The sequence below is a fragment of the Xiphias gladius genome, chromosome 15, assembly GCF_016859285.1.
Source record: "Xiphias gladius isolate SHS-SW01 ecotype Sanya breed wild chromosome 15, ASM1685928v1, whole genome shotgun sequence".
Classification (NCBI taxonomy): domain Eukaryota; kingdom Metazoa; phylum Chordata; class Actinopteri; order Istiophoriformes; family Xiphiidae; genus Xiphias; species Xiphias gladius.
This window is the reverse complement of record NC_053414.1, coordinates 572926-592959: the sequence shown is the minus strand read 5'-3', so window position 1 is coordinate 592959 and position 20034 is coordinate 572926. Positions and strand designations below refer to the sequence as shown.

The 20034-nt window shown below is 46.4% G+C and overlaps 1 protein-coding gene across 1 annotated transcript in view; it reads left to right on the top strand.

Annotated features, from left to right (window-relative positions):
- Positions 1-20034, top strand: part of lamc1 (laminin, gamma 1) — a 67966-nt gene that overhangs the window by 21345 nt on the left and 26587 nt on the right. The window contains exon 2 of the mRNA XM_040145091.1: positions 14288-14592. Within this exon, the coding sequence (XP_040001025.1) occupies positions 14288-14592 (305 nt within the window). The remainder of the gene's footprint in view (positions 1-14287; positions 14593-20034) is intronic.

The window sequence follows — 20034 nt, the reverse complement described above, 5'->3', positions numbered from 1 at the left end:
CAAACCAATTATGGAACCGTTGTTTTCTAGCAAGGCTGTTAATCCTGGTGCTGTGGTTTTTTCATTCAGTGTGAGGGCTGTATCAGCAGCTGTGATCCGTTGTGTGTGTGTCGGGGGGGGGGGGGGCACGCTGCGCCCCGCTGGGACTCTTTGTCTCTGGTAATGAGGGCTGTTTTCGTTTGTTCCTGACGTCCCGGTGTGCTGACACCTCTGGGCGGGGCGGCTGCTTCTTTGGTGGTCTCTGTTCTTACATGCTGATGTTTGGACGTGGGGGGGTTGTGTGGTAGTGGGGGGGGGCTCCTGAAGTTTAAGTCCTTTTTCTGCCGTGCTCAGTAAACTTGCACATTACAGCCAATCGAGCTGAGTAATAAGGAAAATAACTAAGTATCATGATACGTGTGAGACGCAAATATTCATGTTCAAAATATGATCGGTTCTAGAGCTGCGACGATTAGTCCATCGACAGAAAATTAATCAGTACCCATTTTCAGAATTGATTGGTCATTTTAAGTTGCTTTTAAGGGGGAAAAAAAATCTCAGGTTCCAGCTTCTTCGATTTGAATGTTTGCTGGTTTTCTTAGTTTTCTGTCTGTTGGGACTGTTGGTTCAGACAAAACAAGACATTTAAAGACATCACCTTTTTTCAGTTTTCTGACTTAGAAAACAAAAATCGGCAGATTGATCGAAGACGAAAATAATCCTTAGTAGCAGCAGTGTAGCAAGCTGGATTTTATGAAGATGGCATAAAAACCTCTGATTTCCCAGTTTAAGGCCTTATCATGGTGCTAATGGTTTTTCTTTTTGAGGACTAAAAATCTAACTCTACCGACAACTTAACTTAGAACTTCATGTCCGACTTAAATTGTGACTTAACTTGGGATTGAAAGTATGAAATAAATAACTTAACTTAAAAAGTGAAATAAAAAATTCTACTCGAATTAAGAAAAATAAAGGTCATATATACAGAACAGTGAAGCTCGTAAATCATTAATGCGTTGGTGTTTCTGTTCGACAACCTGTTACAGTAGTGAATGAATGAATGAATGGATGAATAAATGATGACAGAGCAGCTCCTCAGCCATTAAAAACAATCATTGCCTCCCACCTTAAACTCCCTTCCTGCCTGTCCTCCCCCTTGCCCACTTAATTGGAAATTCCCCCAACACACACACACACACACACACTTATTTTTGACTTTGTCGGTCTCCCTCTGACTGAGCTGTGTCTGTGTCAGCCTGTGTTGTTGAGTCAGATTCTTAATCTCGTTGATTCTTTGATCACATAGTTCCTGCTTTAAATCCTCATTTTCCAGTTTGAGACTCTATTCTATTGTACGGCAGCTTGTGTCTGGCTTATATTTATGACACAGGTTTTACAGAAAAACGTCAATTTTCTCAAAGCGAAGTAACAGAAAATGTGATTTATTTATTATTATTTTTAAAATCAGCGTTAGTATAAAAACTTTTCAGACACCGAGGCGACTGTTTGCTTCTTCTTGGATCCGATTTTTGACTCCCCTGAAATCAGACATAATGCTGACTCTGATCTGCACTCGCAGGTAAGGCGGCCTGCGAGGTACATATGAAAAGACAAATTCTAAAACTGTAATACGTGGTTTGCGTGATTCACCCTAAACATCCAAAGGTGCACTGAGGTTTAGCTCTGCGAGGGCTGGAGAGTCTACGACGGAGGAGGCTTTCGTTGCTTCTTACCTGTGGGACACCACCCAGTTTTATTGACATTCCTCAGTCACGGGATAAACTGCTCCACGACAGACACATGGGCTGAATCCAAGTGTCCGGCCTTCACCGCACACGCGGACTCGCGGACTTGACAGGCAGGTACCCGGGAAGGTCCGAATCCTCAATTCATCAAGGCCGAAAAGGGCCTCAAGTTGGACTTCCAGACAGTCGGCTTAGGGTGCGGACTTCACCAGACGTTGATGGGGAGATCGCCAATAACTCACAGCGATAGAGATAATAATAGTAGCAATAATATTATTACAATATGTTTGAGGAAGTTTGCTTTTTTCAGTGTTGTTGTATAAGTGTATCTTATACGACAACATCTGCAGGTTCCACCTGTGGTGTGAGGATCCTCGGCTGAGGGTTTAATGTCGACATGATGTTGTGTCGCGCAGCTCGTGGGAAGGGAACGTTTCACTGGGCAGTCTGACCACATTGGTTACGGCCACTGTGCAAAGCCGCAGACCTGCAGACGCCCTGCAAAAGTCGCCGTTATTGATGCCGAAAAGAGGGACGGGGCCGGAAATTTAAGTTGTTCTCCAAGGAAACACGGGAGGTGTTTAAGTCCCGTCTCGGAGCGCAGAGCGGTCCAGCAGCCTCGCAGACTTGATGTACGCTTGACAAAAGTCTGGAGGGTGGGGGCTTCCACACCATGACGAGACAGGAGGACATGGTGACCAACCGCAGGCAGTTGGCCAAGAGAACTTGTTTCCCGCTTCGGTGAATCGTTACTGAATGAAAGAGTGGACAAAATGTCCGGCGGGAGTAAAGGCTCCTGTGCAGAGAAAATGGGAAGAATCTCGGAGAGAATATTAGGAGCTGGTTGATGGAGATAAACAGTCGCTGCCATCAAACCAGCACAGGAGAAGAGGACGCAGCGAGACGAGGTGGTTAAAAGCCCAGGCGATGGAGAACCGCTTGGAGAACGTGATGGAACCTGACGTTTCTGCTGGTTCCATGTGTCGATGTGAGGAAGGTTCCAGCCTCCTCGCGGCTCCGTCGCTGTTCGTCTCTTCACTGATTCCCAAGTTAGACGCTTCTTCGTGTGCGTCGTCCCCTTCCATCGCACTTTGTCCACCTCAGCCAAGCTCTAAACTCTGTTGGGATGTTGGGAGCTTTTTTTCGTGTTTCCAGCGTTTCCACTCTGCTGTTTTAAAACCAGGTGCACGGAAACTGGCCTTGTTACACTCTGGGGTTGTTTATGAGTAATGTGTGTAAAAATGAAGGCGTTATCATTTCTATTTAGAGCCGCTGACGAACAAACAACGCCGTGATCGTATACTGTGTCTGTGTGAATCTCTTCAGTCCAGTGAAACTTTCTTCAGGCTGCAGACTCTTATCACCTGAGGCTCTTATCGATTCAGACCTGGAGCCGACAAAGACACACACACACACACACCTCTGCGCTCCAGATTCTCACCTTGGCCTCCAGCTTGCCTCTTTAACCTCCTCCCGTCCAATCGGAGCGCTCACTTGGCAGCTGCTCTGTTTATCAAACAGAAGAAGAGATTAAGGTGGTATCAGCGGCATCCTGCAGACGCTCCACTGAGCGCGCTCACACCGTGTTTTATATTTTTACATTCCAGCTGTGAGTCTGCTTTATTGTCCCGCTGTAGGAAGAATCCAGCACAGATACACTCAGCCTGCACACAAAGATAAGAAGTCCGACTAACAGTCCGACAGTACGAGGAACATTCAGGTGTGTGTACAGTATCAATGTCGGGTTTACCGCTGATAACGGTGTGAGCTGCTCGTGTGTGGAAACCAAACGCACCTTTATGGTTCTTCGCATTCCTCCCCATAGGGGCAGATTATTCATTAACTGCGACGTTAATGTGAAACGGTTTTACCTGCACAGCCTGACCCAGTTTACACATTATTCTACAGAAAGCTGGCGGACTTCCGCTCACAGTGTTTTTGACGCACTGTAACCAGATTAAAATTCCTCCCAGGTTTATAAACAAAACTGATGAGTGAGCAGAAAACAGATTTGTACTAAACCTGCAGGTCAGGATGTGCCAGAGCACGAGCCTTACGCTGCCTTCACGTCACACGGAGTTACCGTAATTACCAGTTTCAGAGTCCCAAACGGCGTTCTTGTCAACACCCCCCCCGCCGAAGCAGCCATGAGCTGAACACCGACTCGCTGAGGTTCTGACCTCTGAACTCTGACTGAGAGTCCAGGTCCTCTGTGAGGGATCAGAGGAGTAAACTGTTGCATGTTGTGGAGTTAAAACTCTCGTCCTGATCAACTCTGCTGCATTCCTCACATTCCTCCCTCTGCATCATCCCCCAACCCCACCCTTTAAAAAAAACCCCGAGTGTGTTCAGTGTTTTTATCTGTGAGGCTTCTGCTTGTTGACCTCTCACCTCAGCACCTGCTGGGAGACCAGCTCCGGGTTCCCACTGAGCCCTGGACTGGTTTACTGGGCCGGTCTGGACTCCGCTGTGAGAGGATGTCCACATTTGTGAACGCATCTTCTTCAGGCCTCCAACGTTCTTCAGCCAAAACAGGGGTTTTCCCAAAGCGTTTAAAAGTTAAAACGCCGGCGTGAGTTCAGTTTGTCCGACACCGTCGCCTTTCTAAAACGAGCGACTGCCGGTTAACGTGCGGTGTTGATGAGCTTCAGATCACTACCTCGTCCTGGTTCAGTGTCAGGGGGCTCAGAGAGAGCCGGAGCAGACTGAACTGCAGACTGTCTGTACGTATTCACGGACTGCTCAGTCACAGTCGACTGCGTGGCAGCAACCTCCTGTCGAACTTTCTCTGGGACTTATCGTTTTAAACGTCAATATAGTGGATCACACAACCTGGATTTAAGGTGTGTGTGTGTGTGTTTCACCGCGGACAGAGGTCTTTGTCTTCACATTTTGAAAACACTTTGAGGACACGAGTCGCTTTCACACAAATACGGCGTTTCAGAAATTGGACAGTGTGGTGGAGGCGAGGTCTGAGCCTGGATGTGTGGTGAGAACCAGTTTGGTTGAAGTCTGCTGCAGGCAGATTTTAGTTATTGATTGAGTTCTTTGATTGATACACAGCACTGTGCAAAAGTTTTAGGCCATTAGAAGTGAGAGACTTGTCAGCTACAATTGAATTAGTTTGATGGCATCAGTTTGGATCTCTTATGCTCTCACTGCTTAAATTATAGATAACTTGATAGGGAAAGTAAGTGACATCTGTTCTTAGTCTGAAAGCCAAGAGCCCGCTGTCCTTTAGAGGGACGAGACGAAATGAATTGTGCGGATGTGGAGAACGCTGCACATTTTTCAGTCCAGTCTCCCCTGGAAAACATCAGTGTTGCTGAGCTGACTGTAAGTTATTTAGATGAGATGGAGGTTTTAGACTCCATGGGATAATCCGACCGTCCTGGGCAGATCTCTTCAGTCCAGTCAGGGTTGAAATGTCAGTAGTGCTGGGTTTTCATTGTTTGTTGGTTGGTTGGTTGGTCAGAGTTTGTTCTGGTAACTTCGGTGTGAGCCAGACTTGGCTGTGAAGTCACGTATTCACGGAACTGTTTTTTGATCAGTAACCCGACGGGCTTTTTATGCAGGGACGAATGGACAAAGCTCCCTTGTGAAATAATTTATTTTTATTTCATTCAGGGATAACATGACATAACTTGAACACCCGTGACAACTAGTGTTGATTTCGGCATGAAAATGAAAAATGAAAGTGAAGTTCCAGGTATTTTAAGCAACGGCCATTTTGAAAAAGATTTAGGGTAATCACTAGAGCTGGGTGGTTTTACAAATTTTCCATCACTCAGAGATCTGAGTTTCAGTGTGGACACCAAAATGATAACATTTTTTTATTTTCATGAACGTTTAATTACAAAATGATACTTTTTGATGAAATCAAAACTGTTCCTGAAGCTGTGCTCGGCGTTTTTATGTCTGAATAATCAAGTTTGTGCTGCCGGACTCGGCCTGGGCTCACCTGAGCTCAGAATAATCAGATTGCTGAAGTGCGTGTAAACACAGAGAGGGTGTGTGCTCAGTGTGACCTCCGACCTTTGCCCTGCTCCGTTGCCTGCAGTGTTACTGGTGTGTGTTCTTTCTTTTCCTGGGTGTGAACGTGGATCCTCAGCTGATGACTTTACTGTTGCGGAGCGAGGCCGAGGCTCAGTCGTGCCCACGCGTTCAAGAGTCAAAGCCGTCATTGTTCGTTCCTCCGGAGAAAAATGCGATGAGGTCATGGGAGGAAATTTAATTGGACCGTGCTGGGAGCCGGGGTGTTCTATCTGGACGTTCATCCCCCGACTCTTCCTCCTCCCCCTTCCGAAACAACTGTAACCCCCTCCTCCCAACCCTCAGGCCGACCCCGAGGCTCCGCTCCACCGGCTGGAAGAGGATTCGTAGGAATGCACTGTAAAAAAGACATCCGTGCTAACAACTCCGTCAGCCTGCGAGACTAACTCTTATATGAAGCAGATCCTTTGGTGACAGAAATCCCCTTATACCAGCTTCCTTTTGAGTCAGAAAAGTGAAACCAGACGCAGTAATAAGACAGACCAGATGCTTAAGCGCTCCGCTTTGCTGAGACGTGCCTTTCCTGTAGTGAAAGACGGGTCCTGATAAGCGCTAGGCAGTAAACAAGAATAATGACTTGAAAAAAGTTGGATTCGAAGCATAGATTCTGTTCCTTGAACTGATGTTTTTTTCCAGAGCCGAAAATAGAGGAAGGCAAACGTGAAGGAATTGATCGTTGGACGTGTAAACGATCGGTATCAGTCTTACGCTTCCGTTTGTGTTCCTGCTGTGTTGTTGTTTTTATTCAGGGCACTCGTTTATTCTACATGGGCTATTTTGTACATCCAAAGTGGTAAATAAGATGTGACCGCGCTTCTCTTGGTTATTATACTCGCTTGCTGGCTTGAGTTGATCAACATAATGCTTCCGAAATGAACTTTTAAATGAATAGAAGCTTCCAGGAGCAAAGGGATCAAAGGTCAAAGTCAAGGTACCTGAAACGCCCTCTGAGGCCAGTGGATGATTTTGGACCGTATGTGTTACCAGTTGAATCCTAACGGTGCTAAATGTGTAAGAGCTGGTGATATTTGCGATGTTGCCTGGTAGTACTGCAGTGAGTCATCAAGGCATGTGGGAAGGGTCACAGCCCCCTGACGAAAAGACGAGGAAGTCAGGATTTTCTTGCCCTTTCTGACCTAGTTGACAAGGTCTGTGATGGACATCATGGTCATTGACTTTCCTGATCCCATAAGTCTCTTGCCCCTTCTGCTCTCTCTCACCTTTGCATGTCATGTAGGTCGTAAAACCTCCGATTGACTGGTCGGGGTTCTGCGGGAGGACTGTGATCCCCTGATCCAACATAATGATCACGACCAATCTGATCGCAGTGCCGGTTGTCTTTTAAAATGCTGTTGGTCAGGTCGACAACATCTGTCTCGTAGGTTGACATGGAATCGGCCATAATTCTGTCTGACAATGCAGCTGGGTCTTTACATTAAAATATAAAGGTTTCTTTCCAGCATCTTGAAGGGCAGGAGGGCTCATTATTTCCTCTCAGGAGTTGTGTTTTTCTTCACAGGGCAGACTGTCGTGTCTTCCTCCCCCGTCCTAATCTGTCCTCCTCAAGGACGTTTTCCTCCTTTTGAATCCGTCTTCTCTCTGTGGGAAGACAAACATCTGCTTCTCTGAACGCTAACAAGGATCAAAACCTCTTTATATGGTTAAAAGGGCATGAGATTCAAACACTGGAAATCGGTGTTGGCGGAGAGAGGAGAACATCTGAGGTTTATCACCAAAACGCACACGATCATATCCTGTAAAATGAATCTGTTTTCAGGGAAAAAGCCTTTAAACTCCCTGTTCGCTTCCCTCTGACAGCTCCGACTGCAGGAAAGTAATATAAAAACCTCTGATTCTCTCCGACTCGCTGTGAATCTGCCTTCCAGCTCTGCCGTGACAAATTGACCGCTGGCTAAGGGCTTCCTACTTCTTTACGTAAGTTATGAGTTTGAGGGTGAAATGCAGAGAAGTCATAAAACACGTCCATCCATCACGGGATTTCCGATAATCATTCTTCTCCCTCAACGTGGATGTCGGCGAACATCTGAAGATCATTTCTCCACCAGAGCTAAATTACCTTTACTCCAGTGTTAATTACACATGGTAGGCGTCATATATTGGATTAAGTTGTTTAATTTTGTTTGAGCAGCGCCCGCTGACCCGCGGTTTATCTGCTCTGTTATCAAACTCTGCGACTGCTGGATGAATGTACATCTGGTTGGCTGAGGTTTCGTCCTCCGACACGTCTCGACAGGTCTCAACATGTCGCCGAAACGCTGCTCTGCAGGTCTGATGACAGCGCGGACCACAGGAAACCCGAGCCAGGACAAAGACGAGTGTCTAGAGAAGACGAGCAGGAGGCCGGAGCGCGATCTCGAGCTCAGACTCTTAATTTTTCCCTTAAATTTCCCCCTAAAGTCACTTTAATGTTGGCAGACAAACATTTTCCCCACACTCTGACAACAGAAGTTTCACATTCTGTTACCACCCGTCCGAAAAAGTAGTTGTCTGCTGTTAAGAACGTTAGCCAACCAGCTAAACTCTCAGTTCATCATCATTTGCACCATTAAATAAACAGATCTGTTTATTCATTTTCAGGAAGGTGACGCTACAGTGAGCAAAGTCTGTGTTGGCTGAGAGTGACCATGTTCGCTTATCTCGAGATTGCAAGTTTGATAACGGGACATTTTGTGTTCTTGTGACAACGAGAATCTTCTTATCCTGAAAACAAAACGAACTAAATCTAAATTTCTCAATTTCAAAAGGAGATAAATGAGAAAGTTGTCCCTTTCAACTCCATAATAACAAAATAATTTTGTGTTTATCTTGAAAAGATCTTCTCGATCATTTTGTCACAGTGATTTTCTCCGTCATCCTGAGTGAGTGTGATACTATAAAGCGTCCGTTTTAACCTGAGCGTCTACCGGTCTGCGTAAGTCGGAGTATGCCCGTTGAAGTCTTGGAAGTCACGTCGGAAGACGAATAAACCCTGCGTGGATGTCCTGTCCGCGTGCGGCCGGCTCGGCCTCTGTCCGTTGCTCAGTGGCACTTCGGCAGAGTATGAACCTCAGTCTTCGGCCTCCCCCTCCTCCCCCTCTGAAAGAAATTCCCCTCATTGGCAGCCGTTTCTGCTCAGTCAGTTGTCATGCCTTCCATATGTGGGCAGGAAAAGCTCCCAGCAACGCCCCCACCCCCGGCACGAACAGCCTGTGTAGCTCACTCGCGCTCCTTTCTTCTCTGTGGACTCTTTCTTTCTCCGGCCGTCCCTCTCTGGCGTCACTCTGCCCAGTGGAAACGCATTCCAGCCGGTTCATTCCTGCCATCACCGTGTCACTCCGTCAACCCCCCCCCCCGGATCCTTCCCCAAGCAGTCTTAGAAAGAAAAGCTCCTTCCCCTCAACGACCGGAGGCTCTTTTCATGTTCAGACCTGACTCTGGCCCCCCTGCGGAGGGTCTGGCGGGGTCAGCGCTCCACAATAGGAGGGTTAGCTCTGCTTAAAGCAAAACCAGCTAATCGACGACGTCGGTGTTTGTTTCTCAGCGATGAGGTTTGGTGCAGTGGGGTCTTAACTGCAGCTTAAATCTGCGGATGCTGGAAGAAAGAGAGGCTGTTTGGTTCTTTGGCTTAAAGGTCGAGTTTGCAGTTTCTTTAACCCGGATTTTATTTTTACGTGTTTCCCTCTTATAATCAGGGGACCACCTCTCAGGGAGCCTCGTTTACAAGCTGCAAGCCGCTTAATGAGCTTCGACAGTCCAATGAAACGAATCATTCAAGTCATCGTGTTTTTCAGAAACAGTACAGTCAGAAATGTTTTGTCTCACTGATGCAAAAAAGCAGGGGCTTTTTCCAGATCTTATTTTGGTCCCGAAACAAGAGAAATTCATCCGGATTTTTCCAGTTTATAAGAGGTTGGTATGATTACCAGAGAGTACATCCTCTGTAATCTGGATGAACCAGCCCCACGTCCGCCCCAAAATAAAAAACAGTCTTTAAAATACAGTCACACGTAAATGTGAAAATGCATTTTTAAAGTTAGACAGACTAGTGTAGCGATACGGAGCTGCTAATGATTATTTGTCTAACTAGATTCATTTCTCAAAAAGCAGCAAATCTTCCCAGTTGAGGAGTTTGGGAATATTAGGGAATATTTGCGATTGTTGCTTTAAATGGGCTGAAACGATAAATCGATCATCAAAATAATCTCTGATTATTTTTCTGTCGATTGTCTAATTGATTAATCAGCTAATCCTTTCAGCTCTATTCCAGTTATTACCCTGCACCCACAACAAATTAAAAAAGCTTTAAGAGCAGCAACAAGTGCTTGATTGAGTTTGTTTTTTGTGCCGTGCTTCGGCCTAACGGTCGAGTCAGGGCCAAAATCCCAGTATCGCCTCGGTTTTTAGGAGAGAAAAAAAAAACCATGCTGATTTACAGGTGTAGGTCTGTGCAGTAATTATGACCTTCTCCAGAAAACGTTAAATCAAGTAAAGTCAGTGTGATTTTATGTCAACAATACGGCAATTTACGCGACATGTGCCGGGTTTAAAAGAAACGTAATTTCTCCGAGCTGTAGGACGAGTTGCCTTAAATAGTCAGAAAAACCTGATAAAAGGCCTGTTGCTCAGCTGTTGCTCTGGTAGAGCACTCAGAAGCAAGCCTCCCCGTCCTGTCAGCTCTCTGCTTTTGGAAACGGGCTTCTTCCTGGTGTCTAAAAGCTTGAATGATTTCACCACAGGAAAGATTAAGCTGCAGCAGGACCTGAAGCTGTTGTTCCAGCTGAGCTCTGCACTCTTGAGATGATAGAAATGTAAGACAAATCCAGTGAAGCCTGGTATAAACAGTAAGTCTATCATGTAGTTTGTCCTGCCAGCAGTCAGTGTTTTTGTATTTTGCGAGGATTTGTTGTAGCGTCAGCAGGTTGCGTGTTCGCCTGCACGGAGCAGAGCTGGTTGTGTTTGAGTTTTCTTGTTCTGCCGTCATATGGGACGAGAACATTAATGCGTACAGCGCGCTCTTTGTTTGCGCCCTCGACTGTAAAATTCTTCCCCTCATCAATACGGCGATTGTTCTGGAAGAAGAGACGGAATTCCTCCTGGTTTCATGCTGCAGAGTCAAACAGATGCTCGGTCACTTCGTCAACACGCAAGTTCAGTTTATTATCATATGTGGCAGAGACGGCGAGAGAGATAATTGTCTGTTTGTTGGACTAATCCCTCCAGTTTCCCCCCTTGGTTTGACGTGTTGAGTTGGTCAGAGGATATTTGCATTGAGTGGAACCTTCTTTCGCTACTCGGTAAGTTTTGAGTCCCAAACCCGGTTTCTTGTTTCCGGACCCGTGTGACCGCGAGGGTCCAGACGCAGCCCTCAATCGCCGTGGACTGCGCACGCGGACCGTACGTGTCGAGAAAGGTGTGAACGCATCCGTTGATGCGGACGGCCGGTGTGGTGTAAGAGGCTCACATGCGCAGCGTCCGTGTCGGGTTTCGAGAACATCCCGCTCTTCTGAGCGTGTGTGGGCGGAGCCAGCATGAACCCCGACGCCGTGAACAGGTCACAGATGGAGTTTTTTTTTTCCCTTCAGTAACAAAAGGCCCTTAAAAGCTGCCGGTCTTTCATTTGCGGACATTTTCTGTCGACACTGTAGAGATGACAGGAAGTAAAGGGATAGAGAACTGGGGCTGTCGTGGTTCGTGGTCGCCACCGTCACCCAAAGGCCACCGAGGTCACCGTTCTGACCACGCTCAGTGTGATTCAGCAGCTTCCGGGTAGAAACGGTGAAATAATGAGGCAGAAATAATGAAACCTACTCGGAGAAACCTGCTTCTTTAGTTGAACGTTGGACTTCACTCGCTATCGTATGATAAGAAAAAACCTGCAGTCTAACGATGCAGCCCATGCACTCTTCACAAATGAATGACCAACATAAACAGAGACACACACACACACACACAACACAGTCAGTGACGGTCCACTACACAGCTCGTTTACTCATGAAGTTCATGTTACCCTGTTCTTCCGTGTTTATACCTTTTGAGAAAATTTGCTCTGGTTTTTATTTGTCCTCCCACTCGCAACTGTTTCAGAGTCGGGGTTTTTTGTCTGACAGCAGCATCGCTCCCTCCAGACCTCCTCGTCCAATCAGATTCTCCTCTTCTGTCCCAGCGGCCACCTGGGCCGCTTGTCTCCCCGCTGTCCTTCCTCCTCTCTGTTGTTTGCCTCCTGATTGCTGCGCCGACAGAAGCTTTTGTCCTGTTTGTGAGGATGCGGGGGCGTTTTTTTTATTTAAAGAGACGTCAATGACAGAGTCTGTTCCTGCCGGCCGGTGTCTGTCCTCCCTCCCTCTTCAGAAAACGCTTCAAACCGGGACTTTGATCTGAGGCCAGGGTCTCCAGAGGGAAGTTTTCAGAGTGAAAAGATGTTCAGGGTCCGATTTGAATGAAACTCTGTTCTTAAAAGTGCTTTTTATTCTGAAACTCCTCTGAACCTCCGACACATCGGTCCAAATTCTCCACACAGCTGAGGTTTGTTCAGACTGAATTTCACTTTGAACTGTAGTGGACATCCCGAACTTTCCAAAGCTAGGCTGCGGGGAACTCGGGGGGGGCGTTTCTGGTTTATTGCACTTGGAGTCATTGTAAATTTTGAGTGGGCTGGAGCTGCCGCTGGGGTCACCGAAGCCACGTCAAAGTCACGTCCGCTCTGTTGGTTCTGGGAGTTTTGGGGTTTCAGCGACCTGAAGAAGAGTTTTCCGCTGTCCAGTTACAGACAAATCGCACAGGAGGGATTTTTAAGGCTGATCAAAACTTCTTTTGTCGTGGACTCGGTATCTTTAAAACATCTTTTGCTTCTGGCAAAATGAATTAAACAGATGTAGTATTCCAACATAACGAGACCCGCTGCCCCCACCTGCGTCTGAGCATTTCTGTAACTGTGTAACTGTAACCAAACCCGGAGATCAGACATTCACACCCACATCGTTGGGTGATCAGTCGGCCACTGACGCCCCCACAGAAAGCACAACTGTTTTGTGAAACATTTAATAACCGGAATTTTCTGAAAAAGAGTTTTTCGGCGGCCAGTTAGCAGTTTGGAACCCATTTTTCAGAACGTCCGTAGCCATGACCAGAGGGGAGATGCCAAATTCCTCAGATAATTCTTGGTTTTCATGTGATTTGTCCACTAACAGTTCTTTGAAGGGAGTCTGCTTCTCACCAGGGACTTTTCAAGCCACTTTCGCCGTGTTGCACCAGTTGATTCCAGGTCTAACTTTCATGTTTTCATATCTTATCTTGTCGTACAGTCAATGTTTGAACTGTGCTGTAAATCAGTCTCCACCCTGCAGTTAAAATCTTACAGCTTCTTATTAACCTTGACCCATAAAGTTCATCTGGTCAACAGAGGTCCTCACAAGTCAGCAGTGTCTCACTCACACACACACACACACACTGGGGGAGGAAGCCGGTGTGTTTGCTGTTGCTTCATTGTTTCCTGTAATAAACTGCAGTCTTTTGTGAGCGTCCCATCGGTCCTATCAGCCGCTTCACCTTTATTTGCCGTCGACACGGAGGGGCCCCCGGGGCCGGGGCCCCTGTCAGCACACTGTTTACAGAGCAGATTCTTTTGCTGAGCAAACAGCCGTACCCCCTGCCGCCTGGCTCCAACATGGCGGCTTTCCTTCACACGCTGACTGACGGCTCCTTCGGCATTCATCTGCTCTCCGGCCTGCTCAGACTCGCCAAATATGTCGAGAGCGGGAGCGACCGGGCACGCGCCAGCCCCTGAGTGTCAGGAGTTAAAGGACCAGGCGGCTGCTTTAGCGTGTTCTAACCGCGCTTTACATTCCTGCGCAGCAATTCCCAAATCATCAGTTCGTAGAAAGATTCCCCTCCGTCCAGCCGGCTGCTGGTTTCAGCTCATTTCTAAGAAAAAGCTGAAACTCGCTGCAGAGAGGTCACCCATCACACTCCGTGTTTAGTGGTAGTGTTACTATCAGAGTTGTGCTGTTGCCACGTTCAAATACAGCTGCACCAGGGCGTCTGCAAGGCCTGGAAGCAGTTTCAAATGTAAATGCAAGGCCTTCAGTGGTTTTGGAAACAGTTAAAAAGGGTATTTTAAACGTCCCTTTATAATCCATTCAAGCTAGACTCACTTTTCCGCAGCCACTAAAATACAACAGAATTCATACAGTGCATATGTACATAAATATGTAAAATATGTACAATAAAAACCAACCCAAAAACCAGCAAGTGTCAAAACCCATCATTAAAACAGAAAAGCGTCTTGTGTCAACCATAATTTTGTTCTTCAGGGGACAAGAAGCAGGAGACAGGGCAGATAAGACGTTGAGGAATTGTGCGTTACGAACATCATGTGGTCAGGAGACGTCGGACGGTTGAATTATAAATCTTGAACATTTTAATGAAAAAAATAATAAAGCATCCAAAAGTTGGACCTGAGAGCGTCATACTGACATGAGGAATAAATATCAGTATCTGTCTTTTCTCTGCAGGTAAGTCCTTCGACATCACCTACGTCCGGCTAAAGTTCCACACCAGCCGGCCCGAGAGCTTCGCCATCTACAAGCGGACCAGCGAGGGGGGGCCCTGGGTGCCGTATCAGTACTACAGCGGCTCCTGTGAGAAGACCTACCAGAAGCCGGGCAAGGGCTTCATCCGCACCGGAGAGGACGAGCAGCAGGCGCTCTGCACCGACGACTTCAGCGACATCTCGCCGCTCACCGGTGGAAACGTGGCCTTCTCCACGCTGGAGGGGCGACCCAGTGCCTACAACTTCGACTACAGCCCCGTCCTCCAGGTGAGCGCCGCAGGAAGTCCGGACAGGAAGTGGTGGTGGTGGTGGTGCAGGAAACTCAGTTTCTGTGAGCAGGAATGTAAATGTCTGAAATGTAGAAATGATCATGTCCTGACAGGAACGGAGCAGTTCCTGAGTCATGAGGTCTGGAGCTCAGGGTATATGCTCCTGCCCCACAGGCTCATCTTGTGGGAAGAAAATCTGATTTGTGGGCTCCTCCTTCTCTAAAATGGTTTTGTTCAGGAGAACAGCGATGGTGTCCCGATCTCAAACGGTCTGAAACACAATTTGGGGGAATATCTGAAGACCGAACAGAATTTTTCTGCTTGTCTCTCCTGTTCATTTGCCTGCAGCCCTTCCGTTGTATGTTGCGACCCTTTGTCGGGGTCCTGACCCACAGGTTGGGAACCACTGCGGTGAAGGAGGTGACATTATTGACAGACTTTTGAGCGGGGAAAACTGAATTTATTCAGGGCGAGAATCTTGGATTTTGATTCTTGGTCCCTCGATTTGATTAAGAGTCGATTTTTCTGTTCAGTTCAGCGTAGAAAAGGGGAGATAAGTTGACGTGGAACATAACGGGCAGTCTCAAGTTAACTGGCCAGACCAGAACGGAAGCAGCTTTTTTATTTAATAAAGTTAACTGCAGCCAAGCTTCGAAGCATTTTCCAGTCTTCTACCTGAAGGGGAGTAATGAAATCCGGCATCACTGGCTGAGAGGTCTTTGGTAGAGACAGAAAATGGTCTGAGAGTTAAAGTCTCTGCTGTAACACCGGCACCAGCACTGCACAGACGAGGTCTTTGAAATGGAACGGCCTGTGGACTGAGGTATTTTCTTCGCCCGATCTGGTGGGGTTAAGTTTTCAAAGTGGCGCCTTGTGTGCTGGCTGCTCGGCTCATTTGTTGGTGCTGGACTCCCCCGATGTTGGTCTCCGGTCCATGGAGTATGAAGTATTCACCGAATACTCCGCCTTCATCTCGCAAAGCTAATTATGAAGTTATTAAATCCAAAATGCCTTGCCCGCCGTGCTGCCCCTTGTTTTGTTCCTCAACATAACTTTATTAACAATGTGAACAAAGACAAGGTTTTTTGAATCTGGGACTCGATTTAGGATGGCGATTCCCAGGTGAATTGATTTACTGTTTGATTATTTCTTTGAATTTATTCAAGAAAACACAGTGAAAACACACAGGCCTGTGTGATGCAGCTGTTAGCTGGGCTCTGAAGACGACATGCTTTCTGTCCAGATGTTAGCTGCTGCACCTCGCTGTGAGATTCTCTCACCCTCATTTTACTGAGGAACTGACCAGTGCGACGGTGTTTTTGGTCGTTTGTTTTTGTGGGGTTTTTTCCCAGCGGTCCGTTCTGTCGGTCAGGTTGCAGGTGTGTCGCTGCCAAGTATTGCGACATGTTGCTAGGTGACGCCCCCGGATTTCCCACTGCAGCGGCGGCTCAGTTTGGCTTCGCTGACCCACAGCTGGACCTCTTCTCCCCCTACAACTCTCTCCTCTTCTGCCCTCCTCTCCTCACTCCCTTTCCTTCCTCCTTCCTCCCCCTCTCACTCTGTCCTTCAGCCCTCCTCCCCTTCTCCTCCCCCCTCGCTGTGTTTGTGTTTCCATGTTTCTATACTCTCAGTGGATGAGGTTGCTCAATAAGCGGAAAGGAGAGAACCTGTTTTCTTTCTTCTCTCCTCACTCTTTGTTGCATAATGCTGTTCTGACTTTTGGAGCTCGTTCTTCTCTCCTCTGAAGAGAAAATACTGTTTCAAAACTGTAGTTTTTCATCCCTGACTATTGATTTGAGAAATGCGACTGTAATCATTTGTCAGTGCCGAGGTCATGTCAATCGTTTTTTTTTTCTCAAAGCTTCTTTCTTTTTCCGATTATTTTCCGTCACATGAATGTGACCTAACTCTGAATCAAACTCTGGAAGAGCCACTTCGGCGTACAACTACAATAAAGATAAATCCAGGTTTAGCTGACTGAAGAGCAGTTTGCCTTCACGGCAAAAGCGCAAGCTCAGCATCGTGTGGAGTGAGGCCGGTTCTTCCGACGCGGAAAAGCAGCTCCGCCGTCGCGGCAGCCGCCAGGACACGGCAGCGAGGCCTACGTAGAGTTTTCACCTGGTTTTTGTGGCCAAAGTTGAACTAAATTCAACATCTCTGAGATGTGTCCAATGGGATTCTGGCAACGACAGGAGGCAGAGGATGTGATGTTGATCGTTTTAGTCTAGAGGGAGTTAGAAAATCATCCTGTCACTTTACCCTCTGGAGTAAAGCAGACCAGGAGTCTACCGTGAGGCTTTACGTAGAAACAGTGGCACTTTAAGCTAAATGCTGTGTGACGTTTGCCATGTTCACCACCTTGGTTTAGCGTTTTGATCAGCGAGGTCATTAGCTCTGCAGGTTTTTTTGTCTAAAACCAAAGGCAAGTGTATTAAATAGCACATTTCAAAGCAAAAGTGACCAATGCACAAAAGCACAAAAAACCAATGATAAAAACAATAAGAGCAAGCAAGCAAAAGCACGTGGAATAAAAACAATGAAACAATAAACCAAATAATCAAAAGTAAAGAGGCGGTGATACTTTGAATGATTATTTATCTTCCAGTGTCGTCTGAAGCTTCCCGATTAGCTGCTTTGTAGAATTATGTGCTGCTCTTCATTACACTCACTATTTGTTGTTGCACATTCGGTGTGAATCCAGCCCGGCAGTGGCGAGTGTCGGGTCCAGAACTTGGGTTTTGTACAAAGTGCCTGACTTTGGCCGAGGTCTGGTTTTGTGCCAGCTGTCTTGGCACGTAGATAATTCAGCCGCCCCCTCAGCTCAGTGATGTTTTCAGGCCGGCATGTTCTCAGTGCAGCTCTGTTTATCTGCGCTGCATCGAGAAACACTGAGTTATTATCAGAGCAGATGTAAACATCTGTACTCTGGAAACTGGATGGAGGCAGATTGTCGTTATGAACCGGCAGCGTTTTATACAGGCCAGAATAAACTGTGCACACTGTCTATGCACAGATTCATAACTGAAAATATGTATTTATAATCCAAAAGTGATGGAGAGGTTCGGGTGTAACAGCCTCCCTGATGTTTCAAAGTCTTTCTTTCTTTCTTTCTTTTTCCTCCTTCCTTCCTTCTGCCCATCCTTCCTTCCTTCCATTCCTAATACCTCCCCTCAGATTTAGCTCTGCAGCTCAGCTGTAAACTTCCTTATTTGACTTGTCGGCATGAAGCTATTTATACTGAAGCCGGGGACTTTTCGTGCAGGCGGCGGCCTGTCGGAGGCGTCAGACGGCTGTTTGTCGCTCTCTGACATTCCTGCTGTCTGTCATCTCTGATCTCTGAGGGGGGAAATAACCACCAGCTGAGACAGTTCACCTTAACAGCCTGTTTGGCTGCAGACCAGCTATCACTCTGTTTTATTCCAGAGCTGTGGTTCCCAACCTTTTTGGATCGTGACCCCTTTAAATAAACCAGCGTCTATGTGGAGCCACTGTCGCTGAGTTTTCTCTTCTAAACTTCTCAGATTGTGTCATTTGAATAAATATTTGTGGCCTACGAGGAGAAATTATCCATTCATTTCACCAAAAATGCAAAGTTTAGAGACAAATAGCCAACAATAATTGCCAATGTCACTCAATCCTAGTCAGTTGTTTTTTGATTAATGAAATAATTAATTTTAATAATTGTCACAAGTCTCCAGAGTCCAAACCAGTGTCTTCAGATGTCTTGTTTTGTCCAAACAACAGCCAAAAACCCAAAGAGATTCAGACTATAAAGATATTAAAAACAGAAGAAAACAGCACATCCCGACGTGCAAGAGGTTGGACCCACAATCATTGGCATTATTGCTTAATAAATGTCTTAAACCCTTGACAAATTGAAATTTAGGAAGTAGAACCTAGTTCTTTCTTCTGTCCAATCCATTAATCATCTAGTGACCCCCTTAGCTTTATCTTGTGACACTTCAGACCATTGGGAATATCTCTTAAAAACTCATAAAATAGCATTTAATTGTCGTTGGATTCAGGTCTTGACTTAAACATAGACATTTATGTCTGTTTCTGTCAGACTTTGTCGATGTCTGCAGCCGCTAAATCAGAAGTTTCACAGACTATAAAACCTGTTCCTGTTGACTTACGAAAGACAAACTCGTCCAAAAAAAAGTCTTTTCTGGCGGGTTAAGCAGCGTTTAAAAAAACCTGCATAAAACTGAACTCCCTTCACACAGACCTGCAGATGGAAATCAACTGAAACCTTCTCACGTTATGTGTACAAATATTAGTCTTAAATGTCTTTATTCAGTCTTCAGGCCAGCAAAACTTTATTTTATGTTTCCCATAATTTTCACAAAAAATCATGCACGGACTGGAAAACTGACAGATCCATCTAAACATGAAATATTCATTTCTTTGGCAGTATTTGTTCGGTTGTATGCTTACCTGTATTCACCAATACTTATAAAGGCAAGTTTTGCATTTACGCATGTTCAGCTGACGCGTTGTACACTGACTAAAAGTTACTTAGTCAAAGTAAGTCAAATTGGACCAACTAAAAAAAGGCAGTACTTGTTAGTAGGTTAGTTGGTCTTTTCATGGGAATTTTTCACATCAGGGGCATATGGTGTATCGACAGCCTTTAGTTTCACCATTTAAAAGAGCAAAATCGCCTCATTTCAATGGACATCCACAATCAGTGGATTCGATTGCCCGGTCAGATTAACTCTGCATGAATCTTTATTGTTTAGTTTACCTTTGGTGAACTCTGACTTGCAGATTTTTCTCCGTTCACCAACACCAAATCCATCCTGACAGCTGTGACCGTGGTGGGAACAATGAGCTGGAGAGTCTGAAGGGTGCCATCATGCTATCGTGTATTATTAGTTGTGTTTTATTTAACCCTGCTCTGCCAGAGTATAAACTGCCCCACAGCGTGCAGTCAGTCACCTGACAGAAGTCAACCAGGCTGCCCGGCAAAGCGGTCGTGACTGACCAGAACTAGCGTGTTCCCGGCTGGCTAGCCTGTGGGTGGCCATCTTGCCAGCTACAGTACTTGGTCGTCACAACGTCACCAAACTTCTAGCAACAAATACTTTGTGAGGGTGCACAGAAAAACCTGTCTATGCCATGTTTCTACTGTGACCAGGCCTTCTTCCTTTTAATTTGCAAAGTAACTGGTAAATAACTGGACTGATTTCCCTCAAGAGCCTCGAAACGGTACATCGCTGCAGTACTGGAGTAAGTGTACTTGGTCACGTCCCACCTCTGACGGACTGTTTCCAGGCTGCAGGAAGTATCTGCAGTGTGTTTGTTCCCAGCCTGCAGTCTGCTACAGCTCAGCTGAATGTTTGTGATTCCCAGAGGAGGTCCTAACGCCAGGCAGCATTCTTCCTTCAAGAAAACACATGTCCTGGCCGCACTGGCACAGAGCTGCAGATGATTGATA